General features: G+C 39.8%; 1 protein-coding gene across 6 annotated transcripts in view; it reads right to left on the minus strand.

Moving 5' to 3' along the window:
• LOC119738192 (46 kDa FK506-binding nuclear protein-like) overlaps window positions 1-18,104 on the minus strand; it is a 30,261-nt gene extending 12,157 nt beyond the window's left edge. The window contains exons 1-8 of one of the 6 annotated variants that reach the window (XM_038212969.1): window positions 17,921-18,104; window positions 15,861-15,953; window positions 15,047-15,205; window positions 14,179-14,292; window positions 10,466-11,602; window positions 9,533-9,930; window positions 8,498-8,723; window positions 205-564 (exon numbers count right to left, since the gene is read on the minus strand). In XM_038212969.1, coding sequence (XP_038068897.1) covers window positions 452-564; window positions 8,498-8,723; window positions 9,533-9,930; window positions 10,466-11,602; window positions 14,179-14,292; window positions 15,047-15,205; window positions 15,861-15,953; window positions 17,921-17,930 — 2,250 coding nt within the window. In that variant the 5' untranslated portion in view covers window positions 17,931-18,104 and the 3' untranslated portion in view covers window positions 205-451. The other 5 variants (XM_038212959.1, XM_038212950.1, XM_038212996.1 and 2 more) reach the window with 5 other exon arrangements.
• Window positions 18,105-22,978: the final 4,874 nt, after the last annotated feature.

Raw genomic sequence — 22,978 nt, forward strand, 5'->3', positions numbered from 1 at the left:
GTGATGTGTCGCAAAGTGCAGCTGTTCTGGTAAAGAGTAAATTTAGAACTATGAAATACTGACTCATTGATAGTATTGCGCATGGCTACTTTAAAGGCACTGGATTTCATAAGAGTCCAAATTTCATGTGACACTGGAAAGAACTTAAGACCAGCCAGCCGGTGTTTTATCAACCATTCAAGACCGGCCACTTGACGGGCTCTCAACCAATAAGAATTGGTAAACTGTCTTAAGTATTTATGAATTGCAGATTAATTTTCCAATTTTTTTTTAGAGAAGGCAGTCAGAATGGTTAACATGGTTAAAAATTTCTTTTAAAGTAAACAAAATAAAAAACTTGAATGTGAGTTGTCATTTTTGACATGCCTGTCCCTTCATGAAAACACACAGATTTTCATAATGTTAAAACTTGTCCAAACTGTCGGCTGGAAGTGTAGAGTTATTTCACATTTCAGCTGTATTGGAGTTGATGCATCAACTTGTTACGACTGTAACTGCAATAGAAGCCAATGACTTGCATCAGCTTGCGACGATTGTCAAAGTTGAAGCGGGCTTTGATGAAGGCTACAAGAGACAATCCAAAAGAAAGATAAATCACTCACTGGCATTGACAACTTATTTGTGAATGATGATCATGGAAATCTGGAAAACAATTTTGCAATATTTTAACCACATACAAATTCCACGATTCTTTCAATGTGGATGTGATTCACTTCAACGCAGGAGGATGACAAGTTTGGCAACCAAATATGACTTTTCAAAGCCTTAGAAGGTGCTACTGTGAAGAGCCCTGTGCTAGTGCCCTTGGGCAAAACACTTAACTACAATTGCCTTTCTCCACCCAGGAATATAAATGGGTACCTTGTGGCCTGATAAACAGAGGAATTATTGTAAAGCGCTTTGAGATTGTTGATACAGTAAACTCCAGCTAAACCGGCACTCTCAGGACCCGAGAATTTGTGATGACTTACGCGAATGCCGATATCTGCTGTAAGTCGTCATTCTGCCGACTTACATGAATGGTCTTTTGCACACATGATTCATTGCACTAATTGGCTTCGATTTACCCTGGATTATCTCCTTAATGCTCGAGTTGAATCCAGCAAATTAATCCTCGAATTGTATCATCACGTTTGGGGTATTTATAGTGGAGACCGAGATACATATGTACGTGCACAGTAACGAATTAAATGCGTGCGTGGTCCAGTATATACCACGCACGCGTTGACTGCAGCACTACTCATTCAATAAGATGACCCCAAAAAGAGGGGTTACTGGTATTGATATGCTCACGATGCATATGCAATATGTATGCAGTAGGACACCCTTTTTCGACACCGATGCATGCAGTGATCACGGGCCGTGTGAAACCACTTTTCAATTCACTCGACACTTTGCCAACCGCAGTACAGGAAGTCAATGCCAATTTGTGATTTGTTGAATGCTGACTTATACACAAAGGATTTTGTGATGCTTTTTGGAAAAGGGACCGAGAGTAACACGACGACTTGAGCGAAATGGTGACTTATAAAAGCCAACTTAGAAATAAAAAATTCAATGGAAATGCATTACGGACAATCGGGACTTTAGTCAGACGGCCGACGTGAGCAATTTGATGAGTTGTACGATGTCGGTTTAGCTGGAGTTTACTCTACTGTACAATGGAAAGCGCTATATATGCATTACAATTTGTTTTATTTCTTATAAGAGCCCAATCTTAAGGACAGTATTTGTAAACAGGCAAATTCACTGAAGTTTAAGCTTTGGCCCATGGGCAATATTTGCTCGGTTGCTGTCATTACCTTGTATAGCCCCTATAATAGTCTGGTCCAGAGGCTTATGATCATCATTGGAACCTCGAAGACTGGCTCGACCCATGGCCAATGTCATGCGGTCAAAATAGATGTCCAGCAGACGTCTGGTAAGGATTGACCAGGATTGCTTGCAGGCTCGCTCTGCTTCAAACAGGTCCGATTGACGGATGAACACATCATAGCCATGAGCCAGACGGATCTGTTTATTGGCTACCTACACGAGAAACAATACGGCAAAACACACCACCAATAAAAGTGCAGAATTTAGGTCAGGATTAAAGTCACGACTTCCCAATTGTCTCAGAAGCTGTTGAGGAATAGTTCTCTGGTAAGAGGTCTGACTCAGCCTCAACGCTATCTACAGGACGCCTCAACATTAAACTGGTCTTTAGTCAACAATTTAGTGTCAGTATGGATAGGGCTTATCCAGAATGAACAATGGTCAAACTAATTGTTCACAATATGTTAGCTATGTGATTGATTTAACAATGATCCATGAACCTTTCAATGTACATGGATTAAGGGTGTGACTTTGCGTTTAATTTTGTAAACGTTTAACAAATAGTTTCAGAATCGTTTAAACATTTAGCCATTCACAAATGCTGACACATGCTCATTATGTCTGCAGACCAGTGTGATTGACACGATAAAGCAACAATGGCAGTCATTGAAAACATAAAAAGTTAACTACGTGTGCCCTGAATGTAATCAAGTGTTGAAGTGCTTCAAAGGTTTTGCAAATTAAATAGGTTTAAAAACATCATGAATTATTTGTGCTGTGTAGGTATAACTTAAAAAGACTGCATGACAGGTGGACGAAGGTCCCTTTTTATAACTCGGGTTTCGTTTAAACGTTTGTGGAAAATTTGTTAACAATTTAGAACTGTTTTCGCTTTAACATGTAAACGTCACATCCTTAACATGTACATGTATGTACATATAGATGGGTTAAGAAAGCATCCAGACTTACGCTACTGCAGGTCATATCCTCAGCAGTAAGTGGTGCCATATCAGCGGCTACTGGCACATCCCCATTGGCTTGCATTTCTTCCACCTTCCCTTGATGCACTTCTGCTGGCTCTTCTGCCAAGCAAGTCCAGAAAACACTGTCCATATCTTGCTTGACCAAACTTAGGTCCCCTGCTGTTGACATTGGTGTGTCCCCTGAGGGACCCATGGCGATGGTAAGTGAGGTAGGAACCAGACTGTTGTTGTGTTGTTGGTGGTAAGACTTTGAGGAGTCCATGCTACAACCTGGCTGGTCTTCTGCTGAGGTTTGTTGACTATAGGATCTTCCTGATGAGGGACCTGCTGGATTTTGATTCATGATACTAATTGCCTGTTGTCGTCTGTCACCTTTTGAAAAATGCAAACAGGCTCATGTAAGAATTCAGCTTACTAGCTTCAAATGTGCATTAAATAAAAATATAACATTGACATTGCAAATAAAAACCAAGGTGGGTTTTTCTTCCGCCTTCCAGTGCTTAATCTGGCTGTTATGTCAAGCTTTTCATACAAATGGTTGCCTGATGCCTTGCTTCCTTGTTGAAAGTAAAGCCTTTGTGCACTTTCTTCAGTTAGATTTTTAAAAAATCACGTTTACGCAGAATTAAATAACAGAAATATACACCAGAGATACAACAGAAGGGCTTCTTTTGAGTTCTAACCAATCACATACCTGTATGAGGATATCGGTCGGACTGATGTTCCATTTGTGCGGCATTCTCACTTTGCCATGATGAGGCACTATCCAATTCCAGTCTTGTCATTTCAACAGCCTTCTGTCCCCCAACTACATTTGAAATCACTGGCTGACTGAAACAGGTTTCCACAGTAGATGCTCTCGCAGGGGGTGAAGACACATTCCACTGAAGGCTTGGACATCGCATTCGATCCCTAGAAGTCAGAGGTGAGTTTTTCTGAACTAATCTCCTCTGACTGTGGCTTAATCGTTTTGGCTGTCGCAGTGTATTCATCTTTGACTTCAGTGGCATTTTCTTCACAGTTGTAGCTGTATGATAAGATATTGCTGTCCCTGTATTGTGGCCGACATTCCGAGCAGTCGATTTCAAGCAGTCTCTTTGTTCTCCAGATGACGGCTGAGGTCTTCCGTGAGGTTCAGCAGTTGATGGAGATGCTACTCTCTTCTCAGAGATGTTAGGTACAGAGGCAGTGCACCTACCGGTAGCTCCTTGGTCATTTCTTGCAGATGCATCCTGAGGTGACCGGGGGTTAGTCCTAGCCATTCTTGAGTCTTCAATAAATCTGTTGCTGACGACTTCACTGGGCTCACTATTGACCTGGGAAGGAGAAAGGGACATGGCCTGCTGCATATCATTAGAGGCTGTATCATCCAGGATTTGTACGTCATCAGATTCCAACTGGCCGTCTCTCTTAGACAACAATGCGTCTGTCCCTTCAACTTGTTGCACTGCAGAATTTCTTGCAATTTTTGAAGGCGCACATGTCCCCCGTTGATGTGAGTGATTGGTCCTCTCATTGGGAACCAGTTGAGAGTCAGTGCGGTTCTCTTCACAAGTCTGGTTCCACGTCAGTGACAAGTTTTCAGATGTATTGAGAACTACGCGTTTGTCTTGCACATGTAACTGCAAGCCCATTCGAGGGGATGAACCCAACATGCACTTTTAACATTTTCTTAAATAGGTCTCATCATGTTTGATGTAACATCTTCTCCTTTGCTTTGCACGCTTTCTCTTCTTTTTCGCAAGAGTCTTGGCCAGGTGGGCATTTCCATTCCTCTGTTGGTGTTTACATGATGCAGACAAGATGTTTCTGTGTCTCCTAGGAATCCTATGGTGACATGTCTTCCTCGCATGCACTGGCTGCTGTGACCTTTGAACCTTCACCTGGTTTTCAAAAGGTGATTCCTCACCAGATGCCCAACCTGTGCAGATTCAAAAAAATAAGATGATAACCAAGTAAGCACATTTAGGAATTCATCAAAATAAATCAGAAACACCACGAACAACCACTTTTGTATATCAAATTTTACAAATAAAAACCTTAAACTGATGAATAAAGATTATGCATTTGCTCTGTATGAATATAATAAAAACACAGATTTACATGTAAATTGACTTCCAATGTGCTTAGGATAACCCGTACATGCATCAAACAGACAGTCTAGGCAATCCACCAACACTAAAAAAGGTTATTTGAATACAGTTGATGTCATGGATTAACGTCGCGGTGCAGAAGTTATATCAAACTTTACTTCCCCATAAATGCAAACAAAAACGTGAAGCACCGAATTTCACCTCCATCAAATGATGTTGAAAGCTGGCACTGTCAAAAAAGGTGCTCATGTATATTGCCCATACACATTACAACTGTTAGTCAATCATTACTATTTGTAGTAAGAAAGAAATAAAAGAAAAGTTCAAGAGAAGCCCAACAAGCAACTAAGTGAAACATACAGTATACCATGAAAACTGTATGTAGTCCATTTTTTTTCCATTTCAGCCATTTGATGGAGGTAAGTGTAGCACTGGTTTATTTATTTTTTTAATTCTGAAAGTTTCAAGTTTTGGTAATTACATTTTATTGTTGACAATGCCAATTTTCAACTTACCATTTGTAATTTCTTGCTCTTGGATTCCTAATGAAGTAATGCTTGTGAAGTATGTTTTCAGTCTAAAATCTCAAACAACGAAGAACATGTTCGCCCAGTGATGAATAACATACACCAGCATAGCTCTTTCAGTACTTTCAGTTCTTCTGATATTGATTGGTTTTCATTCCAACATGCACCAAGCATACCAGGGAAAGCTGAGGCAAAGGGAACCTTCAGTTTCCATCTTGTCATTGCTTTATACACAAATACGCCAACAGTACTGAAATGCCTAAATATGCCTCAGTGTTAGGAATTTGCAATAATTGCAGATCAAATTCTCAGAAGTCCGCGCAAATGAAGTGATTTTCATTTTAATTTCTTGAATTTTCTGTGAATTGCCAAAATTGCAATGGCCAATAACAAGAGACAAAAATGAAGCTGTGCTATCTAGGTGCAACAATAACATGATTGAAATTTGGAAGACATCTTCACCATAGGCCCCTGCGTATGTACACCGCAGTAATGGCGATAGATCAAAGTACATGCCGAACACCAACTCCTGGTTCAAATAAGAGCACCAGAATACAGATGCAAATGTTCAAGCCCTACAGCATCATGATGAACAGGACAGTGAACTTTTGGCGAACACAGAGGACTCACTTCTGTTACCGTTTAAATTACATCACTGAGGGACGGACAAAACCATGTTTGTGAAATTTACAAAACCCAGACGCAAAAATGCCAGCCCCTTGCAATGTTTATCAACTACATGTACTAAGAACTCATTATGACTAACTGCCTGTATTCAGTATTCTTACACACACACACACACAAAAACAAAGATAACAATCTGCCAATGAAGAGTGGTTCATGTTTCTAAAGGCAAGATTTTATTGAGCTGTAAATAGTCTTAAACAGCTAGAATACATAATTGGTAAATTGAGAAAATAGTCTAAATACAAATGTGAGATGCTTTTATACATGTAAAAAGGTCAGGAAAATACTACAAATATATTTTGTAATGCAGAAAAGCTAACAACAGAATACTGCATACAAAAAAATGATGCAGCAACTAAAATGAAAAATATCATGAATTCATACCAATGTGGACGTCATTTGATATCCATATCACTCATCCTCATCACTTTCATCTTGATAAACAACGAATATCAAGTGGTGCTCATATTCATTCTAGTATACTCCTAAGCATTCAGATCTTAATCATTCCTGAAATCACTTACCCAAGAAGATTCAATACAGACTTTTGAGAAAGTAATTGGTCATACACATTTTCAGTCAAACATTCCACAAAGTTGGTTTCAATCTGTGAAATGAAAGCTACTCATTTGCATCATTTCTTGAACTGGTTCAGGAATACGGTGCAGCAATCCTTATCTTAAACAATTCAGAACTTAACCCTAATCCCCTAAGGTGGGTGACAAATCATATCAGAATTATCCAAAAACAAAGAAATAATGTGCAGGAAATTGAGTTGCACTTTCTGTGTTTAACAAAATGTTACGCTTCCTCTCACTTCCCAAACGGACATGTTATTCCTTCTACATTTACTTAACATCGTTATTTCCAATTAAACAAAGATATTACAGCAAGAATGTAGCAATTACTGGCAATGCATTTACTGTACATGAATATCCAGATATCTAACATCCAATCTATGTCATTGTATAAGGAGCTTTAATACACTAAATGCAGCTTGACTTGACATGCTCAAATTTGGTTTTTTAAGTTTCTAACAAACAACTTCTACTAGAATTTTATGCATAACAGAAGCATGTTTTGTTGTACACACAGAGCTTTAACTTCACTCCCAGGTAATCTTTAAAACAGACTTGTAGATGAGTTCTTTAGAACAAAAACATTAAGGTTTCTATACACATGTACATGTACTTCATACAGCAACAGGTATCTGGTTTCGAACTTACCCGTAACAGGACACGCCTTGAAAAGATTGACAGGCATGGTTGATTCACGGTAAAATAAAATTGGCAGGAGATCGTGTAAATCAATTGCACCAATTTTAATTGGTCTCTCTTAGTATTTTACCATTTTTCACCGGATTTTGGTTATTTTTGGTTTAATGTATAAACATCACATCTATAAAAATTTAATTTAACGTGTTTAAGATGCAAGTATTTCGTTTGCTAAAAAATTAAGTGTCCAAACTAGGTGCCGCAATAACGCATGTACAACATTGATTGGTTAAATGTTTTACATTACTGCATTTCTGGAAAAATCATAGCTTTGGGATTTTCTATCATGCTGCCCGGGATGCCTGATTTCCGACAATCACTGCAGTAAATACTGATGGCTTGAATCAGTTTACGCTTCTCTATGTTGTAGCGGGCTTTGATGAAGGCTGAAGAAAGAAAACAAAGAAGAAACCATACATTACAGGCAAATAGAAATATAGATTTCATGAGATGAAGATATTTTATAAATGACTATTGCACAATCTTATGCTATATAGTGCGTATCAAAATAGACATGTGGGAAAATGTGTTAGCGTGTGGTCAATATTTGGGTATCATGGAGTGCCCATGTCCTTGTCACCTACATGTATATGTATGGACTAACTCTATCCACTCAAGAGTAGCACTGGTATGAATGATGTACACGAGATGGCAGTTATATAGGAGTGGATTGGATACAGGAAAGATTAGTGCACTTCACTTCAAGCATTGACTTCCCACTGAGCTGAAGTTACTATAAAGAACATCCCACAGAACAAACAGCATGGCTAATAATACAGCGCCTTTGAGTGCACGTTACATCTAAACATTCTATAGCCTATTTGCTTGAAAGAGAACTAACAGGTAAAGTCTAGAAATTGAGAGTTTGATTTTCAAGGGTATCCGGGTTTTAGAGGATCTTATTTTTGGAAATTGTTCAAATAGAAGGATTCGTTTTTGGAGAAATCTTGAGAAAATGTCTCTAAATTGTAACAAAGGCTTAGAAAAAAAAGTCTGCTCTTCTTTAGGACATGCTGGTGTAGGGGGAGCTCTTGAGTGGAGAGTGAGTTTGAAATTGTTTTTTAATATGGCTGCCAATAAAATATTTTGGTTGTCTGAAGTTCGCATCGCACACATACCTCTTATTGCCCCAATGATACTCTGGTCCAGCGGTTGATACTCCATACTGTTTCCATGATGCGTTGGTTTACCCATGGCTAGCGTCATCCGATCAAAATAGATGTCCAGAAGCCGTCTGATGAGGATAGTCCAGCCTTTCTTGGAGGCTTTCTCTGCTTCCCATAGATCAAGACGACTGATGAAGACATCGTAACCATGAGCAAGGCGAAGTTTTTGGTTTCCAATCTGAATGGTGAGAATAGAACCTCTTTGTTTCAGAAGGGTACTCAGTAATATTGTGAAGTTACAATTTAGTGATTGACTTTACTCTTAAATTTTGGTGTTTTTTTAACAACAGCAACTTATGTCGATAACCTTAAATTAATGTCTGTCTATACATGTACCTACAAAATATATTTGTTATATCATGTGCTTGGATACTATAATTTCATTGGTCTTGGAAGGCCACGTGTCTGGACAATAAAAATGTATGTCACACACTGAGGGTGATATCGCATTGCTTTCATTGCCTGCGTTGCATGGGCGAGTGGAACCTGCCAATGCGCTAGCTTTACGCAATGAGAACTGCAACGTCAAACGCTCAGTCTCATGTCCGGCAGGACATCAAAACCTTCAGTTATCAAAGGTTACATCACAGTGATTTAATTTAATTCTCACACAGTGAGTAACACCCATTTATATTTTTGACTTATTGGCACGATATAATAAACAATTGTTGACTGCTGTGATGTGTGATATGCTGTTTATCACCCCCTCAGGGCTCATAGTACCCTCTGCTTATATTATAGCATCTCTCGGGTGTTAAAAACGTCATATTCCACATCACAGCAGTCAACAATTGTTAAATATATTACAGCAACTTCCTTTGCAGTAAAATATGCACTATACACAAAATCAAAAATAGCATTCAGTGGTTTTCAGACAGGGTGTTATCATAATAACCTGTTTTTCAAATGACATTCAAACAATCTCAATTTCTAAATGTAAACAATGAGCAGTGCTTGCATGAGAATGCATGACTAGCAATGACTTACATTAACACCATTACATGTCATATCCTCAGCTGTTAAGAAGTCGATATCAGAAGCAACAGGTATACCGCCACCAGCGTTGACAGCAAAGCTTCCAGGATCTGTCATTCCTACCCCAGCAGGTTCATCGGACATGCAACTCCAATAGACGTTGTTCATGGTAGAGGCCTCGACACTACCTGGTGACGATGTGTCCATTGTCGGCCCTGCAGCAGCCATAGCAAGAGAGGTGGGCACCAGACTGTGTTGACTGACTGGAGGGTATGATTCCCGTGGTTGAGTGCTGCATCCTGGCTGGGCTTCTGCTGAGATAGGTTGAGACGGAGATGATGCTTCTAATTTGGGAACAGGATACTGACTAGTATTGCTGACTCTGTCAGGCTGAATTCTGTCCTCTGAAACTAACAGAAAGATATCTATGTGTATGTGATTCTCTTTTTACTTACAATTGTTATTTTACTGGTTGTCCATGCTTTTATCAGTAAATGGCAAATGCATATATGTACATGTACAGTGTTATACACTTGCTCTGACATACTGCTTGCTGCACTGATCCCACGTGCATCTCTAGGTTAAATTGGATAAACCATCAGTATTCACATCTATGACTTCTCCTCATATGCCACAAATACTGAGCATAATTCACTTCCCAAAACCTTTTTATGATGTTTCCTTTTGATGAGAATTTGGTCTTTTAAACTCTGAATTTGTTCTCCAGGGCGATCAACCTTAAAATATTCCAGTGAAGCCATAGAATCAACTTATTATTGCACACTATTTCTTTAATGTCCATAACCGTTAACAAACAGGGTCACTGGAAGAACAAATATTGAAAAGAATAACTGCATCTATCAAAAATAACGTTGGTGGATCAAAATAAAACAATCTAACAAGATTGTAATGATTATGAACTGATCGTACTGACCAATAATTTACCTGATTGTGGAAATTGTCCAAGCGGATGCTGATCCTGATTATCTTTCAGGTCCTGTGACGTAGCACCATCAAATAGCGGGTTTATTTCACGAGCCTCATGTTCCTCAACCATGTCAGGAAAAACTGGCCTGCTATACTGTGCACCAGCAGTATTCATTGTGGCAACAGGCAAGGACACATTCCACTGGGGATTGGCCTGTCTCATCTGGCCCCCTGAGTTCATAGGCACTTTTCTTTGGTACATTTTCCTGTGCGGAAATGCAATGCTGCTGCCTAACAATCGTTTGGGTGTGCCTCCTGCACTGCTCTTTGACTTCGGTTGCTTCCTTTTGAGGGAGCCTTTCAGTGCATTTTTAGATGCATGTTGATAGTTGACTTGTGTTGGGAGTACATGACTGGAATCGGGGTGTGCTGATTCCATGGTAGACAGAGATACTTGAGTTTGTTGTTGCTTAGTAGGTGAAGGGCTAAGTACATTCTTGTCCGGTGGCTGATGCCCGTCTGGTGTGGTATGAGCAATGCAGGGTTGTGCCTTAGAGTTATCCACTGAGAGACTGGCTTCATCAGCTGACGTTCTTATCTGGACAGACTCTGTACGATCTCCAGTGGGATATGACACAGTGTCTTGAGTTGGCCTAAACTCTGGTCTCCTTGCATGTCTTGGGGCATGGCTCACAATCAAACCCCCAGGAACTCTAGCAGCAGCCAAGCTCCCATGTTGTGAAGCAGGCAATGTGGTCACACTGGACGCAGCACTACCGGTAGGAGTTTCTGACAGGATCAATGTTGCAGTCACATTATCTGAAGTCTGAAGAATAGCCCGTTGTTCTTGTAATCCATGACCGTGTCTGGAGGATGCTGATCTTCTTACTTGAGCCCTTTGGTCTTCCTCATTATTCCTGTAGGAATTTGCCCTAATTCTTGACAGTTTTCTCTTCTTCCTCCAGGGATGCTGCATGTGAGAATGTCCTCTTCTGAGTAGGTTCTTCTTAAGTACAAAAGCTAACTTACTCGGTCTTGAACCAGAGTGAGTGTTCCTTTGATGTCCCTTTTTCTGACGAGCTACGAGCAACCATTGTCGTGGCCTTTGAAATTTGGCTGGACTTTCCTGAGATGATTCCTCACCAGATGCCCATTCTGTGGAATTAAGACACATACAAAGAGTGAGGTACTTGTCACAGAAACTAGCAACATTCAACCATATTTAAACAGCAAAAACCAAATGTTTAATATGACAAATATACGTAAACAGGATGACTATTTCAACACTTTAATGATACAATTGTAATATATATTTCTTTAACATGAACATTTCAGTGGGGCTTTGGTAAGATAAAATGAGAACATATTTTAAGAGTGTAATACACAAAAATGGATGATTGTACCTTCATCAAATGATAACCTGAAAGCTGGCACTGTCAAAGTTTATACATGGTACACCAAATACATGACCACTCAAAAATTTGCCACAAACAGTGACAAATGACTTTACAAAAACGGTGTCTAACAGTTTCTATTAAGATGTACTGTTTGTGCTCTGCAATGAGCTCAATTTTTTTCCACCTTTGTTTGCTCTATTGTAACAGTAAACAATGCTTGGCATACTGGCACAGAATCTTGTAACCAAAACAACTTTCTGGTTAGGTTCTTTGATGGAGGTACATGTACACATTGTATGTAGGACAAAGTTTCAGTTTTGAAAACAGTTGACTGACAATGCCAATTTTCAACTTACCATTTGTATGGTCTTGCTTATAGGTTCACTGTGATGAACACTGCAATTCTGCTAATAGAATCTTGTATAGCTCAGATGCAGTGGTTACATGTTCGTTTTGTGGAAACCACTACTGCACTGTTAACGCATTGCCAAAAGATGTCAAACAAGTTGACTGCCTGCTTTACTAGTGCTCAAGATGAATGTGATTAATGCCAAACCATTAAGGTTGATGACTGCGCAACTATTACACGATATCCTTGTATCCTGTAAGATTCTCTCTGGATTTGTCTCTTTTAACCTAAGGTCTGTAATGCATTGTTAAATTGTATTTATTCACAGAAAAATCAATAAAACCATAGACATGATAGAGGGCAGTTTGAGCAGTACAGGGAGTAACAGGCAAGGTGGTTTTGAATGGCGGAAGGACTAATTTGACTAATCAGTCAAATTAAATATAACCCATTTTGATTTCCTATCTGATACACAATTTCTGCAAATTATACAATGGATCAGTTATCAGCAGGAGTACAGCATCTTGGACAATGCATTGTATCAGCCATGGACAGACCGTTATGCCCGGCAGCATGCATCAGGTTATCAATGCATGGCTTGCTACATGTAGCTTAAAACTACAGATGTTTTGCAAACGTAAGTCTTAGGCTATCTGGGTCAGGCGTTGGGGTTTGCCTGTCAATTAACTGCACCATACTAAGTCATGTAATGAAATGTACAAGCATGTGATATGATTCAAGGTTGTGTTGTGTAACAGTGTTTGCTTTCTATGAGCATCAAGTCCCATATTAAGTAATATTTAGTAGCTGGGCACCACCTTCTGTAATCCTGCAAATCCCTAAAAAACCTCAAGCATCTTACTGTCTTGAGGCCTGACACCTCAAAACTACAAGATGTCTGGAAATTGTGTGCCAAGCAGTGAATAGTGAAGCCAGCAATATTAATGTAGCAAACAATAAAATCTTCTTCCAAATGTGATTATAAGGTTCTTTGGAGTCAGCTCCACTTACAACAGTATCACAAGTCATTGTTCTGTTGAGTGACACAATTCAACTGTAACCACAAACAACTTATTGATCTTGATCATTAAGGCTTGTTTTATTAATTGTGACCAGAATCAGTGGGCTTTATTCCTAAGCCTCATCATTTGACATTGGGCTGCAGAAATTTGAGAACTACAAGTAACTTCATATTTGGTTCAGTTTGAGAACTTATCAATTTTATTCATCCCTGATTGCCGCCCACATATTTCAAACACTCAACTGCAAAAAAATAAATATTTTTTGGCTGATCAATATTCAAATTAACACTTTCATTACATTACACCCTATTTTGTTTGTCATTTTAATTTTGTATGCAATTCTGGCCATTTCTATGGTATGTGCCTCAAACGCGCTGCGCTAACAGTCTTCACTTATGGACACTGGGGCACGTGCGGCATACTGCAGGATGTGGCGCAGAACGCAGCGGTGCAGGAATAAAGTGTTTAAAACCAGCCGATGTTTAAAACCACCCACGTGACAGGCTCTCAACCAATAGGGTAAACTGTCTTAGGTATTTATGAATATTTTTTTATGAAAGCCATGGTAGATATTATGGACACTGTGAGCAATTCTGATTTTTATTTCATAACGATGCAATATTTTATATGTACCTTCATCTGCACCAAACTTTTGACACTATAATAAAAACTGACAGATCAGATCGTCACCATAATCAAACAAAGATGATCCAAGTTGACAATACTGCCCACTTGGACTATATTTGTTCACTTTCCGATTTGTCAATTACCACGATGTCATCTGACAATGTTTCAAAGCAAGGTGCCATCTGACTCAACATAATCTGACTTCTCACTTCCATAATCTGGTCTCACCTAGCATTGCCTGAAACGTTTTAATTCCCATCTTTTGAGAGGTTATAGATGATCCTTAGGAAAGCAGTGGATTTCAAGCTGAAGTGTCTTGACCTTATCTTCACATACCTCCTGAATCACTGGCCACGTCATCAGAGCTTGACATCTCTTCAAGTGACATCATATCTGGGTCAAGAGTGAGCGGCTCATCCTTGACAAGGTAGCCAGTTAAGTGTAATGTTCCTGGAAATAATATACTCCAAAGAGTTAGTCAACACATAGTATGCACTGGTGTGAAGACAGCCTGTGATAACCCAACAAAGGATTAGTCCCCTTAAACATGATCTTAAATTAATCAATGTACATTGCCTTTCATCACAATAGGTATAGAAATTTCTTGAGCAGCAGTGACATGTGTTGTTTAGTTGTTCATTCAATTACGGGAAATTTCAATTTGTTAGTTTTTTTAAAATAGGCAAGCCTTTCATATTAATTTTAATATAAAAAAAATTCAATACATTTCAGGGTATCTCCATTTATGCATAAAAAGTAGGCAGCAGATTACATAACTTGTGCATTTCATTTCATGTTGATTGAAATTGTGCAGTTGTAAGATTATGGGTCGATTATCATTTCGCATAGTGAAAAGTAACTGACTACAATTCTTAGACCAATCGAGACCAAGAGAGTAAAAAATGACATGACTTTGGAGATTACACATCAAGCAATTTGGGTTTTTTGTTTCAGAGCTCAAAGAATAAACCTGAAAATGTATGTTTCAAATCTTATACATCCATCCTCTGGTTATTGGTCATGTAGATTATACACTTGAGTCACAAATCCCATGATATAGTGATCAATGATAGTTGATACATGTACATGTAGCTGTCAGGCCCGGGACCATTGATGCCAGCAATGTCCTCTTCTATGATACGCTGAATCCATGCACAATGACTGAGTGGAATGGAGCAGTACTGTTAATTATTAAGTGAATTACCTCGTCCTTCAGTGAAAAATGTCACCTCTTCACCCTCTGTCAAGTTCAGATCCAGTGACTGTTGGAAGACGGTACCATAGCACAATGTGCAGACAAGGAATTCTGCCTTTTCATGTTGAACCATCAACTGGGTCAACTTGCCTTGCTCTCTCTCAGTAACTACAAGTACAGTAAAACAATAGAATATGCAGTCGTGTGTTAATAGCCTTCAATTCTTTTATCTTTAATTCATGCTGAGCCCTTAACCCTAACTCCCTTTTGCTAGGATGCAACCTCAATCCTGCAAAATCCTCCAACTGCCTCCGTGTAAAAATTGCATACAGCCTCAATCCTGCCAAATCCTCCGTTATTTCTTGAATGGTCCTTGGAGGGGTGACTACTGCCTCAATCCTGCAAAATCCTCCAGCAATCACTGTCAATATGTTGAGGCAGAGCCAGTGGCATCCTGGAAGATTTCAAGTATAATCTAGGCCTAAATTTATGCACAGCTGAGCATCAACAACACAAGGTCCTTCCCAAGACCTTGACACAGTACATCCTCCAAAATCAGCCACACATTTTGCCATGTAGCCTCAATCCTGCAAAATCCTCCATTTTGCACAAAGGATTTTAGAGGATTTGGGAAGGTTAGGGTTAATAGCAGAAAAGTTGTGTTAACTGTTAATGAAAATTGTGCAAACTTAAACTGTATTTCAGGCATTTTTTTTTTAAGCTAGCATGCCTATTACCTTAGTACTGTCTTTACTGCTTACTGTGTCTGTAAAAAGGTACGACTGAAGAAGTTGTAATATAAACAATAGGTACATGAACTTACTGGCTACATCTCTGGTGTCCAGTGCAACCATGGAGACATGGAAGGACTCTTCCACTGTTTGGGTGTAATGTTTCCCAGGCTCTATGGTCAAACCTGTCAGGAAAACAAGGCAAGCCATCAGGTACTTCAATCAGAGTTCATTCCATCCATTTGCAGCACCATACTTCAAAGTAGACTGTGATACCGATGTACATGTACTTACAAATGACCACAAGCTAACAGAACCATGGCAAATATGCCACAAAGCTGCTCATGCACAATTTCATACACCTTTTTTTTTACGATGTGAAGAAACACCATGCCATCAAAAGGAGAAAAATTAACTTTGTATCATAAAACAGAAACTTTGAAACCAGGCACCCATTGCCATAGTGGTCGCATACATAGTAACTGAAATCAATGTAAAAACATAACAAAGCCCCGCACGCTTCCTTTTTGGAGGCCGCCTCCTTTTTTTCCTTTTTTTAAAACCAGTCCTTCTGATTTCCACACACCTGTGATTTTCAAATCAGGAGGACTGTTAAACCGAAAAAATGATAAATTTTAAACACTGAAATCATTTTGGCCTCTGTGTCTATTGCATCTAGCCCATATAAAGCTGGCTAAGTCCAATGGCGGCCATTTCAAAAATCCTGGCGGCCATTTAAAAAAATAGCCCAGTCGGGCGGCCCTTTTGTAGGGGGAAAAAGGGGGCCCTCCCACTTCCTTTTTTTCAAAAAGGCAGGATGCTTCACATTTTTTTTTTTTGGCCCTAGTGCTAGATGATAAACATTTAATTGCCATGATACGTAAGTGAGTTTGACAGTTCCATATCGACAGTTCCCGATCACTTGATTAAATAAGAAGTAATTCAAGTGTAACTAAATTTTTTGTCGAGATTTTTTGCACCAATTTCAATTTCTATCTTTTTGTAATGGTCAAAAAAAGAAGAAGACATTTTGGTCATACTAATAAGCGTCAACACAGCGTCAACACACACAGAAGCATCAACACAGCGTCAACATCTCCAAAAACGCATTCAAATCGACAAAACCTGTGTTCAAACCGTAAAGTATGGGCAAAAATGAAATTTTGACTCATAATCAAAAGGTTAAACGTCTGAAAATAGCAAATTTTCTTGAACTGAAAATTGGCTCTCCGTGCAGCTCCGAAATCGGAAGCCATGTTGCCTTAGCTCAGGGGAGCGCGGATGATACCATTACGCAAAAGTGGTAATAGCATTATACAATAAATCAACAAAGGGTGGTCGTTACGTGTGTATCCGCATACCACATGATCATTTCATTATCTGCGCACCCATATCTGAAATGGTGTAGTCCAAGCTCCGTGCAAAGGCAAGATGGCGGACAATGGCAGTGCTGCTCAGAGATAATTTTTCGTGTGAAAAACTCCTTTTTTCGTAAACAAAATGTAACCTCTGACCTAGCCCTCTGTAAATAAAGGCCATACTTGGAACATGTACCCAAACAAGTACAACTTTGTCAAATTTGGATTTTCACATTTAGGCTTTGTTTGTGGTTTATTTTTACTTAGGTTTGGCAACACTACACGAGTCACAAGGAATGTCTGGTAGGCCTAGGGGGTAGGCTTCGAAGTGCGCCACGTTAGGGAACACGACTAGCCTATGTAGGCCCTATAGATAATTTTTTCCTTCCTCGTTATATGAATTATTTCCCCTTTACATGCCTTTAACCGCTAGCCCTATATACAATTTATTTTACATAATTTATTTATGCCGTTTATTTTACATAATTATGTCGTGTAGTGTTTGTTAAGATTGCGCAAAATTCATAAATTGCGCACGTGATATTCCCACGCAATCTTAAGAATGAGCGCTCATTCTCCAGATTGCGTGCTCATTCTAATAAGAACATGAAGAATGCGCTCTCGTTCTTAAGAATGCGAGCCGATCGCTTACTCATGTTACTCCTAGAACTATGAGGCTCCGCGGAGCCTCATAGTTAGACTAGGAGTACCGATCGCTGACACGAGAAATGCAAAACAACCCATCGCCACTCACACAAAATACTTCCAAGAATATTCTTGACCCAAGTACTTACCCCAAAACATTGTTAATGTGACGATTTTGATTGTGTTGTATTTGTCTAGACAACATTAAATCAGTTTTTTGCTAAACAAAGCGGGTAATGCGTGAACTGGCTAGGTACCCAGACTGCGCATATGCCATAGCCCCAGAGGGCGCCACGTGCGAAGCCGCATGCGCTATGCAAAGTGCTGCGACCACCTGAGAACGAGGTTGCTCCTGTGAAAGAAGATCCTTCCTCTATTACCCTTCGCTCGTACCCCCACCATGCAAACAGGGCGCTGGGAAGGGCAGATAAGCTTTACTGAATCTTATGAAAGAAGTTGGGATGGCATTCTGGGTAATTTATCATTATCTATATATAAAGCATCTGGCTGCAGCTGTAGACCGCGGTTAGCCAATGTGCGCAAATACTATCCGAAAAGTTTGCTATAGAAATGCATATACACCATACCGGATGTGATTTCTTTTTCATTGCGGACCATGTGGACACATTTTGAGCAATTTTGAGCGTCGAATGATATGCATTTCGACCCTTCGTGAATTCGAAACGGAGCCTGAGCAACTGTCAGTTGAAAATTTACAAAACAGATAAGTTTTACAAATTTTCCTTCGTTAATATGCTTTTTCAACCAAAAAAAGGGCGCCGCATTTGTGAATGGGAATAGAAGACTTGATGCATAAAAGAATGAATCAGTCTTAACAGCCGTTTCAAACATGAAGGAATTTGGCAGATTTTTGATCAATCTGACAGATTTTTGAAGTCCATTTAGCAGAATTCGGCCATGACCTTACGGTCACCCTGACTTAGGGGCCGAAGTGAAAACGGTTTTATGTTGGCCTAGGGAAGGTTGGAGTAAAACGGCACCCTTAACTTCTCACGCAGCCAATATAAATCCAAGTAATTGTCTAAGGGACTCGAATTTAGGTGTAAGGATGTATAACAGTTATTTGTATTGCGCTGTTAACCCCCCCCCCCCCCCCCCCCCATATGCAGGGGGTAAAGCCACAAGCGGAACACCCATGTAACGGGGTAAATCAGCTAAAATACATATTCACCTGATATTATTTGTGTCATTCTAATATGTAGTCTAAACCCTCCATCCATCAACATCATAGGGTGTCTTATTATTTTCTGAGAAAAATGCATATCTTCCCTCCTTTTAAAATTTTCCCCACTTGGCCATCAACAATTCACCATGCAGTCATACGCAGTTATGCGCTTTTCGGGCATACAGGTTGGTTGAACTTGACCAAAATAATAGTGATTAAGTGAGAATAAGCTCTGCATGTACCCGCCTCCAGCTATCCATAATGGGTACCATGTTTCATGAAAAACAGGTACCCTAAAAAAACACATGGCAGCACGGGTCCAAGCACCGGCATCAGCTCGACAATGTTCTTGCTCATGGAAAGTCTGATGACCCTCCCACTGAATAGGATTACTAGATACTGCCCTGAAAAACACCAAACTTTGAAAAAGCCCATGTCCAGATGGCGTTATTCCAGAAGTCCTGGTTCATGGCGGACTGCAGCTTCTGAGAGCATTTCTTCTTACCCTGTTTCCAATGTTCTGGACTACTCCAGATATCATTCCTGCAGACCTGATATATTGCAACATCACTATCCTCTTCAAGAAGGGTGACCGCAGTCAATGTGGCAACGATAGAGGCATAGCACTACTTAGTGTAATTGGCAAGCTGATATTATTCTACAGGGACTGCAGCGCATAGCAGAGAATGTGTATCCCGAGTCTCAGTCAGGATATCCTGGTGGTAGATGCACCATCGGTGGCATTTTCACCCTAAGACAACTAATGGAGAAGAGCAGAGAGCATCGTACAAATCTCTATATTGCTTTTGTTGATTTTACAATAGCTTTTGATTCCGTCAACTGAGAACTTCTCTTCAAGATACTTGGCAAACTTGGCTGTCCTGCTAAGTTTGTACGGATCATTGGGAAGTTTTACGCTGATGTACACGCTTGTCTCATTGTTGATGGTGAGCTCACTCAAGCTTTTGAATATAACAGTGGCGTTAAACAAGGATGCAAGCTTGCACCAACCTTATTTGGCATTTATGCTACTGTTCTTCTTTATCTTGACTTTAAGAACATTAAGCACTCATGTTGCATCAAAGTGCGCTTTCGTTATGATGGCAACATCTTTGACTTAAAAAGACTAAAGGCCAAGTCCAAAGTTCTCAACAGCTACAAACGTGAGCACAGTATATGCTGACGACATCGCCATCTTAATTCAGTGATACCTCAGTTGGTTTGCAGCTTCTTCTAACTGCATAAAATTATGACACTGTAGCAAAGAAAATGGGTTGCAAAATTAACAGTGTTGTAGGTCTCGAGACCGGTCTCGGTCTCGAGACCGGTCTCGAGACCACTTTTTGCTGGTCTCGGTCTCGGTCTCGGAAGCTGTGGTCTCGGCCTTGGTCTCGGTCTCGGTCCCCTTCGGTCTCGATATTTTGGCTGGTCTCGGGTCGAGACCGGCAATATGTAGCTTTTACAGCTCGATCGATTACTTTGTGTTCACTTCGTTCAGTACCGTTGTTAGTTAAAACATTTGCTAGCCCGTAGATCAAGCTTGTTATATATCGTGGTCGGTTTGCCGGACTCGACTGCACGTTGGAAAGTCCCCAAAGTACATGTAAAGCTGCAGCAGTACCAGTCACTGAACGATTTGGAGCAAGTTCGGCATTTATCTGTTGAGTCAGGCACATAAAGCAAAGTATGAACTTGTAACAATTTATGCAATAAGGGTCAACCATTTTCGGGGATTGTGTAGTTTAGCCCACCCCTGTGGGCGTAACCACTTGCATTTTGTATTCTAATAATAAATGAGGTGCTTCAAATTAGTTTTATTTTCGACCCCACACAATGTTCTCTTTAATTTGGGACAGTATTTTGAAGAAAGAGTAAATTTTTCTACCTGATTTTCCAGCATTGAACTCACACACTCTTACCAGTTACCACTCACTGTTGCCATGAGAGTGTATGATGAGACCCCATTTTCTGGTTGCTCCTTTTGAAGTACCCCATTATTCCTCAAAAATTAAAATCCCGTTCAGAAAAAAAATTAAAAATCCATATCTGGCACATTCTGGCTACCACCTCGCAACTTGTGGGTCACATGTACAGGTCAACATTCTATGACAGAAATTTAAAAATTAATTCAACATTTTCTAGCTCCCATTTTTAAAATCAAGTACACAAGTCTTGTTAGAAGTTAAGTCCTATATTTATTTTAGGAAAAAAAGAAAAAGAAGAAAAGGCACAATGTAAAATTAAAATTGCATCTTTAAATATCCGTTAGAAGTCATTGCTGAAATCAAGGGGTGACTGTGGAGTTTAGGATCCGAGTTCCTATAACAGATGAAACATCTACCTTTAACTTTTTACTTTTGTCACGATTGGGTGCAGACAACATGTCAGAGCCCATATTTCTTAAGTGTAACTACTTTTTGCTTAAGTAAGGTGTCATGTATCAATTTGTCAACACTGCCACTGGTCAACATTTTGGTTTGTATTCTTTGTGAATAGAAGGGTTACATTTTTCAACTATAATAACGTGTCTTGTTTTTTTTATTTCGACTATTGTTATTTATTATCAGCGGTCTCGGTCTCGGTCTCGGTCTCGGACCATATTGGTCTCGGTCTCGGTCCGCCTTGAAGGGGCTGGTCTCGGTCTCGGTCTCGGTCTCGAATCTTCAGGTCTCGGTCTTGGTCTCGGTCTCGGACTATCCGGTCTCGACTACAACACTGAAAATTAACACAGCTAAAACTGAGTGTAACTATGTGTATTGGAAAACCCACCAGATGATTTTTTTGTTGATAAATGTCGATGACTTCAAGTACTTGGGCAGTCAGGTCAGCAAAGATTGCTCAATAAAAAGGAAATCAATGCTCGAATCCAAGCCACATCCTGTTCTTCTGACAGGCTCAGAAAGAGGGTGTTTGATTCTAGAGATCTAACAGTAGAAACCAAGATAATGGTCTACAACCAATATCTCATGTCCTTACTCTTATATGGAAGTGAGACTTGGACCCTTTACTACCATCAAGTTCGTCAACTACGTAGTACACAGCAGAGACATCTGAGACTATCTTAACGACTTTATTACTAATGATGAAGTCCTAGAGTTAGCTGGTGTCGAGGACATTGAGTTAAAACTGGTTAGAAACAGGTTGCGCTAGTTTGACCATGCTGCAAGAATGGACGACGAAAGACCAGTAAGGAGCATAAAGTACTGTGAACTTGCCAATGGCTCAGGATCAGTTGGACGTCCCAAACTCAGGTTTAAAGACACTTGCAAAAGTGCACTCAAATGTGGGAGGGTACTTGACGAATGGAGTACTACTGTAGGTAATCGTCCAAAATGGAGAAAAGTTGTAAATATGTCAACGTATAAACGACAAAACACTTCAGCAAAACAAGAAGAAAAGAGCCAGAAGGCACATGAAGAAAAAATCCAATAAGTTGACACCCGTTTCGGGCAGATAACTTTCAGGATTTATTTCCCTTATAATGATCCAAGTATGTGGTAAAAATCGTTGTGATATGTTCATTACTTTTCCGTTGAAACTGGAAAAATAGGCCTGGCTATAAACGTGCATAAACTGGCGTTTGCAATATCTGTCAATCTTTTCAAGCCTCATGAATATTTTATAAGGTTCCTATCCATTATGGTATGCAGTAAAAAGTTGGAGAAAAGGCTCCTTCACGAGTTATTAATTGATAACCCGTTGCCGTATTATAAAAACATGGTATTGACCAGCCTAGTCTACAAAATGACGTCACAATTGTAAACTTAACTATGATTGGCTGGCGCGCGGATCACATAAAACTGACATGCTATGATATATCAGACGACTGTTCGTCATGTGGCTCTGCTGATACTCAGACCCCCCCCCCCCTCCCCGCGGCATTTTGCCCTTTTTTATAGAATTTGGAAGAGCCATCACCTCATAACCGCTACTTTATATAGTAGTAATAACGTCCGCTACGGGCGACGCTCGATATTGTGCGATAGCGTCCAAAACTCATTTGAACATCGCCCGAAATAGT

The sequence above is a fragment of the Patiria miniata genome, unplaced genomic scaffold, assembly GCF_015706575.1.
Source record: "Patiria miniata isolate m_02_andy unplaced genomic scaffold, ASM1570657v1 HiC_scaffold_10, whole genome shotgun sequence".
NCBI lineage: Eukaryota > Metazoa > Echinodermata > Asteroidea > Valvatida > Asterinidae > Patiria > Patiria miniata.